Source organism: Crinia signifera, chromosome 7 (genome assembly GCF_055691185.1).
Source record: "Crinia signifera chromosome 7, ASM5569118v1, whole genome shotgun sequence".
NCBI classification, from domain to species: domain Eukaryota; kingdom Metazoa; phylum Chordata; class Amphibia; order Anura; family Myobatrachidae; genus Crinia; species Crinia signifera.
The window spans coordinates 162,220,744-162,233,081 of record NC_139223.1 but is presented as its reverse complement, the minus strand read 5'-3'; the positions used below and the strand labels follow the sequence as shown (position 1 = coordinate 162,233,081).

Here is a 12,338-nt window from a genome sequence, read left to right as displayed (position 1 = left end):
TGCAAACCAGACCTGTGCTAGAAACACCACAGCGACACCACAGGCAGGGAAGAGGGACTGCATGGGTTTTCAAAGATAGCGGGTGCTAGAATGAACACTATATATATACATATATATCTATAGATCTCTATATCAATATATCTCTCTATATCTATACACACACACACACACATACATACATACATACATACATACATATTATACACACACACACACACACACACACACTGCATAACATAGGTATTCCGTACTATCCCTCATTATGACATATGCTCAGACCACCACATCTACTTGTAGACACGTCCTGTAATTGGGGACAGTACGCCATAAACAGGTGCCGGTGTGGGAATATAAGTAACAGAAAGGATCTAGTGACACATTAGTCATAGCTGGTTGTACATTGGAGCAGATGTCCAGCAGTGGTAGTGTCGTGGGGTCTGTTCTCCCGGGTTACAGTGCCAGAATTACCCCCTGCTCTGTGATCATATAGTTCAGGGCACGCTGACACCAGACCACAGGACACAACCCGCAGGTACAGTAACTGAACCTGCCCCATATGGTGATTATAGATTACACCATCCATGATAAAAAACACTACTCAGGAGAGTCCAGCCAGAATTCAATTCATTTACATCACAGTTTGCAAAGAGATTTACCCGGGACAGATGACAAATATATTTACTGTAAGTGGTTTCAATAACCGAGGCAGCGCTCGCCCGAGCAGCCCCACTCGTAGCACAGCTGATTGGCTACCGTTTTACATCCATATTCCCCCATGACAGCGGAGCCGGTCATGTGATCAGAGAACAGTGCACGCCCACTGAATACTTAGCACACGGGGACTGCACTTCAACTCCAGGTTCTGTACTGCGAGCAATACATAAGATAGAGCCCCAACTGTCCCAGCCGCCGCCTTACCTGGGTTTTGGCTATAAAAGGGTCCTCCATTTATCTGGTTCTGTAGGGTTGGCTGTGTGGTCATGGATGGAGGACGACGATATGGAAGAGAACCTCCTATTGCTGGTGGGGTGTGCCGAGACACGGGTCTGTTCATACTGTAGAACTGAGCTGGGTTACCTAGAGGACAGAGCAGACATATTAGCCCAATGGAAGTGCCACCAGGTACAGGACAAGGAACATACATTCCCCAAATTACAGTATCACTGCCTAATGAGTAATGAACATATACAGGATGTATGGCACCCCGAGCCGCAACGGGGTCTCCGACACACCCCGAGCCGCAACGGGGTCTCCGACACACCCCGAGCCGCAACTGGGTCTCCGACACACCCCGAGCCGCAACGGGGTCACTGACACACTAAATAAATTATCACAATCCGGTAGCTTTCATAGAACCAGCTAAAAACATTTGAGTTGTATTTGCAATGAAACCGTCTGTGTGATTTACAGTCACATCTTCCCATAAGCCACGAACCTCCACTCAGGATAATCAGTGGACGGGGCCACCCCATGTACATGTTCTAGAGGGTCTGCACCATAGGCCACCCACAGCAGCCCTCCATCCGCGCCGGAGCTTCTCGCGTACATGCTGCCTGCTAGTGATAGGTGCAGGACAATGTATAATGCAGACTATTACAGTACCTCTAAGTATCACTTGTAGACTGTATGGCAATGCAGCCCAGCATAATATTGGTTAAGGTTCTAGTGCTGAGGATACATTTCCCGGATATCTGACACTGTGGCACCACAAATGCATCAGATCCCATCACACGTTATGTGGCTTTGTGTCTGTATTATGTATACGGGATACAGATGTTCTTTTCCGAGACACATGGACAAATACCCCTCAGTGATATCAGATTTTACCTGATATAAACTTTGTCACTTGGATGATTGGAGGCGATAATTGGAGTCCATTAGATCACTATTATAGCAGACATTGTGTTACTTGTTACATTGTCATGGACAAAGTTTTATTTTTATAACGAGGCTAAGTGTTGTTAAATTCTTAAGGCCCCCATACACGTGTCCGATTTGGCCTCTTTTCAAATGTCCAAATGTCAGGTGTTTGACATCCGAAGCGATGCGCGGTCCCACGTGCATCAGATCAAAGTCGGAGGTCGGACTTGCCGCACGTCTGACCGCCGATTTAGCCACCCTCCCGGCAGCGGGGAACTGGATCGCATCTGCATACGATGTTTCATAAGGGCCGCATGCGATATATATCGTATGTTCAAGGAGCATGGTAGGTGACTTCTCCCCTCAGACAAGATGCATAGTGTATTGCGGCGTTTAATAGAAGCTAAGAATTTATGATTACACCCAAAGACAAACACTAACACATCACGGTGACATCACATACACAAATAAGTTGAATTGTAAGGCATATAGTTAGCTAAACTCCCGACCACCAGGAAAACCCACAACAAGACGTAAAAACAACTCAGGATTCTTGTACAGACTGGTGAGGTAATAATTGGAAACCCGGGGGCTCTCAACTCCAGTCCTCAACTTGCCCCCAACAGGCCATGTTTACAGGATTCTGATCTGCGGAAGGAGGTGCCAAAAGTAACCCAAAGAAACAGACTAACTCACCTGGGCATGACTAAAGAAATCCAGAAAACATGGCCTGCCGGGGCTACTTGTGGACCGGTCTTGAGCACCAATGGTGCACGTGAACACAGTTTGAGGCATGCAAATGTGGCAGATATTAGACATGAGCATCACCACGGGTTAGATCCATGCACGCACTCACCTGTAGAAGGAGCAGAGGAGACAGCAGGGGGAGTTGGAGAGGTGAAACCATCAGCAGGGGGTGGGGCTCCTGCAGCAGCATCTGGGGTAGTTGAGGTGGGAGGGCTAGTAGGAGGAGCATGAGGGACAGGGGCAGGTGTGGAGGTAACAGGAATGGGAGGAGTGCCAGCCGAGCCAGCGGGGGCTATGTGGAGAGAGGAAGATGTGACGTTAATAGGAGAGATTAGAGATGCTCTCATGAAGCGCAGTGTTAGGTATTAAGTCCACAGGTGATCCCCCCAATCACACCAGCCGTGGTCAAGGCTCATGCAAGGAGAAGCCTCTGTGTGCACCCAAGCAGGAGTCAGTATTACCAGTCACCAAATATACAGAGAAACACACTTCTGGTCGTGTACACTACAGTAATGGGGACGGTTACTTTACCAATTATATTGTTATATATTGTGCTCCATGGAAACTCATATAGGAGCTGTCCACCTGCTCTAATATCCGTGAGAGCTGGGGGCACTGCTTTCAGAGTCTATGGAGGATTTGGCATCCAAGGGTACAGTGGCCCATGGCGGGCTGAGCAGAATCAGCAACCACACTGGGCGGCTAAGCTTGCCTGTAAGCGAATAAGCCCCTTAGCGTAGACTGGGGCCGTGTTGACAGGGAGGAATCAACTTCCTGTTACAGACGGAGTCTCCCATCTCTCATCCTAACCTCCTTTCATGCTCACTTCTATCCCTTCCGTGTCACCCCAGTCTGTCTTCCCCTCCGCTTTAGAATGTAAGATCTCACAAGCAGGGCCCTCTCTCCTCATGTGCTTTTCTTAGAATATATAATTGTGTCAGTGTACTGTCCCCTGGTGCAACTGTATTAATTTACTATATACTTGTACTAATCTGCCATGCACTGTGTCCGATTGTCATAACATAATAATCCATTAAAAATCGGCTGCAGTCAGGAAACCGGACAATCGCACTGCCCGTGTTACGTATCCTGGAAGCGCTGTGCACAGGCAGAGGTAGTGAGCAGGAGCTAAGTGAATGTACTCTAAATAAAAATTAAACCTAAATGCACAACTTACTAAATCATAAGGCGATTACAATAAGCGCACAATATTATACAACCACCCCCTCTCCCAGGAAAATTAATCATTTCATTATACAGACATTGGGAAGGGATAAAGCAGAGCACAAACCACAAACATTTACTGTAACTACAGATGAATTATTACTGATCAGAGCGAGAACAGTAATAACAGAAAATTCCACCAAACACTGAGCTGTGATCTGGACTGCACCCGGGACAGGCAGCACACACTTGGAAACACGGTGCGGTCTTGCGGCGTCAGCGGACAATCACACTGCGAGAATGTGGAGTACCCTCTTGGAATCAGGTTGTTACACTGCATCTTCCAGGCTTTTGGTGGAATTATCCGTTAAATATGGCAGCACAGCAATAACGTGACTGCTTTACTACACTTCCTGAAAGACGTACCTGGAAAGACGCTCGGAGGAGATGGAGTGGGGACAGCGATTGGGACACCTACGCTACCGCTGCCGCTGTTTTCCCGACTGCTGCTCCGACTACTGGGGTGACTGCTGCCACTACTTCCACTGCTACTATAAGGAGCAAATAAAGGGTCAGTACAGCACCAGAGGACCTCCGCGGACGGCCAGTGCTAGGTTATACAAACAGAATACAACCAACAGAAGAAATACCTTCATTTACTTTCCATTGCTTTCTGATACATTAGCTTGCACTAATTTACTTGTTCTTAACAAGGTTTAGTTCATGTTAATTTATTTGTTCATGCATAATACTAAATACGGTACTTGTTTCCTAGCAGGGCGCCCACTACTCTATTTACGTAGTGGGCTATTCAGGGTAAGGAAATTGGATCGCATCGCATCGTATGCCCTTAATGGCATCCAATCAGATGAGATCCAATTTATTATCTTATCCTATCTTTTTAATGGGCTAAGTCAGAGAATACATTAAAAAGATAGAAATCGGATCGCATCGCATCGTATGCCCTTAATGGCATCCAATCAGATGAGATCCAATTTATTATCTTATCCTATCTTTTTAATGGGCTAAGTCAGAGAATACATTAAAAAGATAGGATAAGATAAAAAAATCGTATGGCATACAATGAGATGGGATCCAATTTTTTTTATCTTATCCTTTCTTTTTAATGGTGAAAGCGCCTAAATACATGTGAAAGATAGGATGCCCCCCACTATCCACGCCACCCCGTAGCGTGGCGAGCACGGTTGACGCCACCCCGCCATCAACGTGAACCCGAAGCGTGGCGAGCGCAGCGAGCCCGCGAGGGGCGGCGGTACGCGTCCTCCGACCTTTTCATGCCCTACTATCCACTAGGGCGTGGAGTGAGAATAGAATAGTGTGGCGAGCGCAGCGAGCCACCGAGCCCGAAGCGTGGCGAACGCAGCGAGCCCCGCGAGGGGACGCGGATACCTTCACAGGTAAACGCGTCCCTTCGCGGGCTTCCCAGGTGTCCGCGTCGCCATGGACACCTGGGAAGCCCGCGAGGGGACGCGTATAACTGTGAAGGTATCCGCGTCCCCTCGCGGGGCTCGCCACACTATTCTATTCTCACTCCACGCCCTAGTGGATAGTAGGGCATGAAAAGGTCGGAGGACGCGTACCGCCGCCCCTCGCGGGCTCGCTGCGCTCGCCACGCTTCGGGTTCACGTTGATGGCGGGGTGGCGTCAACCGTGCTCGCCACGCTACGGGGTGGCGTGGATAGTGGGGGGCATCCTATCTTTCACATGTATTTAGGCACTTTCACCATTAAAAAGATAGGATAAGATAAAAAAAATTGGATCCCATCTCATTGTATGCCATACGATTTTTTTATCTTATCCTATCTTTTTAATGTATTCTCTGACTTAGCCCATTAAAAAGATAGGATAAGATAATAAATTGGATCTCATCTGATTGGATGCCATTAAGGGCATACGATGCGATGCGATCCGATTTCTATCTTTTTAATGTATTCTCTGACTTAGCCCATTAAAAAGATAGGATAAGATAATAAATTGGATCTCATCTGATTGGATGCCATTAAGGGCATACGATGCGATGCGATCCGATTTCACTACGGTGCCGTACGTAGAAAATCTGGGCGCCCTGCTAGGAAACAAGTACCCTAAATACAATAGGGAATCAGGCGGCACTCAGGACAAATCTCTGTGCAAACAGGTGCAGTATTTATTCAGCAAAGTTTCGGGGATATCTCACCCCTTTCTCAAGCCTTACAACACTTGTTGTAAGGCTTGAGAAAGGGGTGAGATATCCCCGAAACGTTGCCGAATAAATACTGCACCTGTTTGCACAGAGATTTGTCCTGAGTGCCGCCTGATTCCCTATTGTATACAGCGGTTGGAGGGATTCTTCTGGTCGGAGGAAGGCACCAGGACAAGAATATCTGTTTCAATACCGGAGTGCCGGTCACAATTGATGGACATAATACTAAATACACGGATATTCTAACTCCCTGCAGTTTGCCATGTCTATATATGATCCAGAACGATTTCATATCATTGGATACAAGGCCCAGTTGCCCCATAATCGGAACCAATGTCAATGTAGACCAGTGATATCCAACTCTGGTCCTCAAGCACCCCTAACAGTTCATGTTTACCAAGTAACCCGGCAGGCGCACTGTGTATCACCAACTGTCTAAAAATCCACAGGTGACCTGGGAAACATGAACTGTTAGGGGTACCACTGGTGTAGCAATGCAATATCCGGCACAATTGACTAAATAGATAACTACATGGCGGAACGCGCAAAGGAAGCAAGATAAAGACAAAGAAAACAATTGTGGGTGAAAAATCCAAATTTCTATTGACTTTCAACACCGCCAAATGCGATTTCCCCTGCTGATTCCCACCCAATCTGCTCAAAAGTGCTCAATACCCTATGGGGCTACGCTTTGAGGGACCAAACCCTTCCGAGATGCTGTAAATAATACAATCACCCTGATCTTATGAATAAACTGAGCAACAATTTAATGTGAAGAGTTTATAGTCCGCGGTTTCGTCATTGTGGCTAACTTCTTGGCCGAACATTTAAAAGGACAAGAACTAAAATAATACATGGACACTCAGACACACGCCTGTACAGAGAACTAAACATGTGACATATCTGAAAGGACTGGAATAATATGATTTGAAAACGAGACACAGATAATAACTACATTCAAAGGAAAATACCTACATGGCATTAGGTATAAAAAGAAAAAAACACAAAGAAAAAAAAGAATGATACCAAACACTTCTAGAAGCACAGGCAGCGGCTAACCCCTCCTGATGCTCTGTAGTAGTGAAGGAGTTTCTGCACAGGATTGATAAATGTTCTATAAAATAAAAAGGTGCGCCGTTAAAAAAAAAAAACAGGGCAACGGCGCAACAATGTGCGGCCCAATTTATCACTATTTATAACAGAGTTGTCAGTACCCAGGGATTTATGTGGTGCAATACAGAACCAGAAAACCATGAAAGGCTTCAAAATTGTATTCAAATAAAAATAGATCCTATAGAAAAAAAAAAAAGAGACACCTTTGTGCCGCAGCTTCTGATTCATGGATTTTGTCTGATTTAACATTTCTTTCATTCTAAAAAGGACAACTCCAGCCACCCGTAGTGTGCTGCAGCAGGAATATGCCACGAATGATCTGGCACAGTTGCTTACATGACATATACCTGTATGTGCGGTTCCTCTGGTTGAATGAAGCTGTTCTAACAGGGCTCTGTTGCTGTGAGGGAGCCGTGTTACGCGTGGGGCTGGGTACATAGTCATTTGGTACCACAGGGGGACGCACGGGCTCCAGTGTGCGATAGGGTGAGTGTCGCCTTCAAGAAAAAAATAAATAAATAAAAAAAATAAACTTCCAAACGTCAGCCCAAAAACGCGGGACATCAGGACAGAATCGTAACCGCCAAACCCGCATCGGGCGTGGGGGCTTTCACGTGCATTCAGTCGGCTACCATTTGGAAAAGCCGGAAAATACAGGCTCGCTTGGGACTCACAATTGACTTATTTTAACCCCTTCACTGCTACACAATTGGCAGAGCATTGGTGGAGAATGGAGGCAACGGTTAGATTTGTGAGACTACAGATTATAAAACAAATGAATAAAGCATTGTGAAGGATCTGCCGCACAGGGTGGGGGTGATGGAGACAGCAATGACCCTGAAAACACAATAAACATATCACACAATGTGGATTTCCATTACAAATAAGATAAGACACTATTTTAAGTCCGTTCTGCTGTTAGGGGTGATTAACTGAAAACACAGACCACGTGAGATACGTTATGCCACGTCTATGTACTAGGTACACTGACTGTCCTACAGGTACCTTTGTATGGACTGCAGAGACATCATGCACATTTACTTGTAGTCACTACAGTTGAGTGATTTAGAATCCCTGACATGTGACTAGCACATCGTACACTATATACCAGCTAATAAACAAGATTATGACTTTATATGGAACAACTGCACTGGAAGAGTATGATCAGAATGGCTCCCTATCGCACTTGTTGTATTGTGTCTCAACTACTTCATAACACAATAGTTACCCAAGAGTTCCTTTGCCAGTCATTGGTGGACTGGGTGGCTTTTGAGTCGGTGGCGTGGTACGTGGCAGACCGCCCATCTTCATGTTCTGGGTACTGACCTGCATTAAGAGAAAGACAGCTCGGCAACAGAATAAGGTTGAAACATACATAATAATTGTGGTTTGTGAAAATAAAGAAAAAAACTAAGCAATGGGAAGATATGTCCTGCAAGCCAGATGGTGAAACATGCGTGAACGAGGCTGTGTCCTGCAAGCCAGATGGTGAAACATGCGTGAACAAGGCAGTGTCCTGCAACATTGGATGGGAAGATATGTCCTGCAAGCCAGATGGTGAAACATGCGTGAACGAGGCTGTGTCCTGCAAGCCAGATGGTGAAACATGCGTGAACAAGGCAGTGTCCTGCAACATTGGGCAGATGGTGAAACATGCGTGAACAAGGCTGTGTCCTGCAAGCCAGATGGTGAAACATGCGTGAACGAGGCTGTGTCCTGCAACATCGGCCAAATGGAGAAACATGTGTGGAGGAGGCTGTGTACGGCAACATCGGCCACATGGTGAAATGTGCGTGCATGAGGCTATGGGCAGTATTCAATGAGAAAAATTTGCCGTGTTTTATGGCGAGTTTGTGCTATTTTCGCGTTGGAAGGAGCATTTTGCTCTCCAAAAGTGAACTACCCTATTCAATGTGATATTTTCGCCATCTTTTTAAGTGATTTTCGCCGTGTCTCTCCGTGTAGCAATTCTCCATCTTTTCATGGAGAACTGGAATGTGCACTTTTAAACTAAAAGGTTTTTTTTTTTTTATTTTGGTGTAAAAAAATCAGGAGTTTTTTTCTGTGAAGGGGCATGTTATTTTTATTCATGTGCTTATAGCACATGAATATATATTTAATTTTAAAAAATATATATATATTTTTTTTTTTTACACAGAGCAGCCAGCAGTGGGCCGGAGCTCTCGAGCCGCTCATTAGATATTCATATATTCACTGCACCTGATCATTACATATGCACGATCGGGTGCAGTGAATACTGGGTCCCCCGCTGGCTATAGGGGGGGGGGGGCAGCTTGTGCTGCCTGGGTCCCGGGAAACCCTCCTCCCCTCCACATATGTTCTGGGGCAGCCAGGGAGACTTTAATCTCCCTGCCTGCCACCGTCCCCCGGCTCCCTGCCAGCTCCCTGCCGCGGACGCTCATCCGCTGCAGGGGTTAAGACTCGCTGCGAGTGGTGGCGAGTCTTAACCACATTGAATAGTGGGAGCAGGAGTGGCAGCGAGCCCTCCGGAACAGGGCGAGTGCATGGCGAGAGAAAAAATCTCTCGCCATGCACAGAGAATTTTTCTCATTGAATACTGCCCTATGTCCTGTAACACCGGCTAGATGGTGAAACGTGCATGCTGTGTCCTGCAATGTCTGCCAGATGGTGAAATGTGCATGCACAAGGCTGTGTCCTGGTACACCAGAGAGATGGTGTATCGTGCATGCACGAGGCCATGTCCTGCAACAATGGGCAGCAAAAGGAAGGTGAAACATACATAATAATTTGGGAGAATAAAGAAAAACAAGCAATAGGAGGATGTGACCTGTAACGCTGGCGAGCAGCTGGATGGTCAAACGTACATGCATGCATTTCTGAAGTACAGACAGTTAGAGGTGGCACTAAGAGAACTTTTAAAAGGAATCTGGTAAAAACCAAAAGTATTTGACATAGTTCCAGTTTTCCTCTGCTCTCCAGATCATTACCTGTGATCCTGTATTCGGCCACATCATTACTAGACAACATCACAATAATTGGAGAAAGCACTTGGAGCCCTGATTTACATTACACGCATATTGTACAGCCAGCTCCTTATGTCCAACTCTATGGGGGGTATTCAACAAAACTTGGTGAGAAAAAATTGTGAGAGATAAAGTCCCAAACAATCAGCTCCTGTGACTTGTGAAACACAGCCTGTAACATATAAGGCAGAAGCTGACAGGTATGTTACCTGTCTCCAAGCTTTGATAAATACACCCCTAACCAGTATAAGAAGGGACCATCCACGTGGAATATGTAAATCGGAAACACGATGGAAAAACCGTCCACTGTATCTTATTCGATAGCCAGTGCTGTCTCAGGGATACAAATATACTACAACATGTACAAGAGTAGATACATGCATAAGGAGTTCTGGGCCCTACACACGTAGCGGGTCTGCACCCGTAAACTGAATCCGCGATCACTGTGAATGTCAGCGGTGCTCCTATAGTAGGCGGGGTCTGGTAGCCTGTTCTATGGGGGGGGGGGGGGGACTACAGCTGCAGCAATATTAGGCCCTGACCACCACTTACAATCTGCTGCTCACAGAAAGGGATACATACAGTTAAATCTTTTAAGGTTACATTGATATTTGCCCATCTGTTCCCATTTTTTATTAATCAGTTCTTTAATCACCAGAAACACTCTGCCTTCTATTTAATGGTCCAAAAAGAGAGAACCTTGCAGAGAAGGGATTGTTGTGATTTGTTAATAATTAGAATGATCAGCCTTACATGACCTTGGCTGTTCCCAGATCTCTCCACAAGAATACCCAGGAACCCGCTGGCACAGAGAGACCAGGCTGCACATCAAAATGTGCACAGCCATAAGGACGGATGCCTAGGTAGGGGGCTAATTGGCCTCCTAGGGACAGCCTCAGGCTGCACATGGTACAGAGTGTAAGCAGCACTGGGGCAGGGGCTGATGTGACTGATACGCTCTCTGTAATGTGTGTGTGTACACATGTGATAGGGAATATAGAGTGTAAGCAGCACTGGGGCAGGGGCTGATGTGACTGATACGCTCTCTGTGATGTGTGTGTACATGTGGTAGGGAATATAGAGTGTAAGCAGCACTGGGGCAGGGGCTGATGTGACTGATACGCTCTCTGTAATCTGTGTACATGTGATAGGGAATATAGAGTGTAAGCAGCACTGGGGCAGGGGCTGATGTGACCGATACGCTCTCTGTAATGTGTGTACATGTGATAGGGAATATACAGTGCAAGCACCACTGGGGCAGGGACTGATGTGACTGATACGCTCTCTGTAATGTGTGTACATGTGATAGGGAATATAGAGTGTAAGCACCACTGGGGCAGGGGCTGATGTGACTGATACGCTCTCTGTAATGTGTGTACATGTGATAGGGAATATAGAGTGTAAGCACCACTGGGGCAGGGACTGATGTGACTGATTTGCTCTCTGTAATGTGTGTACATGTGATAGGGAATATAGAGTGTAAGCAGCACTGGGGCAGGGGCTAATGTGACTGATACGCTCTCTGTGATGTGTGTGTACATGTGATAGGGAATATAGAGTGTAAGCAGCACTGGGGCAGGGACTGATGTGACTGATACGCTCTCTGTAATGTGTGTGTACATGTGATAGGGAATATATAGTGTAAACAGCACTGGGGCAGATGTGACTGATACGCTCTCTGTAATGTGTGTACATGTGATATGGAATATAGAGTGTAAGCAGCACTGGGGCAGGGACTGATGTGACTGATACGCTCTTTGTAATGTGTGTGTATACAGTATGTGATAGGGAGTATAGAGTGTAAGCACCACTGGTCACAGTACCACACTAGTCAGTATCCTTTATGCTGGAATATACATATGCTATGCTGATATTATATCCCATGTTTCCTACTTGCTAAGATGAAGGAACCTGTTATGTAATATTAGTATAACCGTGACGATGTGACTCATCGCTAATGCACTGAAGTGACTGAGGAAGGAAGCAATCTAACAGATAATTATCTCTGGACACGAGCCCCTTCCCAGTGTTAGCGCAGTGACAGGAAATGGGAGAAGGCAGAGTATTAATAACCGGCGTGATGTCACACCCTGCTCTCAGCGCTTTCTGCAGCTGGGTCACAGCCGGAGTAGCAGGGTGACACCTTCTCAGCCAATGTGTAAGAAATGTCACATAAAGGAAACACTGCATATAGAGTAGAGAACCAGAACACATATGACGCCAACGGGGTGAATCAGTCCTGGAAA

General features: G+C 46.2%; 1 protein-coding gene across 29 annotated transcripts in view; it reads right to left on the bottom strand.

The window, feature by feature from the left end:
- Positions 1-12,338, bottom strand: part of ABI2 (abl interactor 2) — a 90,623-nt gene that overhangs the window by 35,608 nt on the left and 42,677 nt on the right. For 4 of the 29 annotated variants that reach the window (XM_083154178.1, XM_083154176.1, XM_083154179.1 and 1 more), the window contains 5 exons: positions 8,316-8,413; positions 7,435-7,584; positions 4,198-4,322; positions 2,717-2,899; positions 919-1,077 (listed from right to left, as the gene is read on the bottom strand). In XM_083154178.1, coding sequence (XP_083010304.1) covers positions 919-1,077; positions 2,717-2,899; positions 4,198-4,322; positions 7,435-7,584; positions 8,316-8,413 — 715 coding nt within the window. The remainder of the gene's footprint in view (positions 1-918; positions 1,078-2,716; positions 2,900-4,197; positions 4,323-7,434; positions 7,585-8,315; positions 8,414-12,338) is intronic. The other 25 variants (XM_083154190.1, XM_083154188.1, XM_083154199.1 and 22 more) reach the window with 7 other exon arrangements.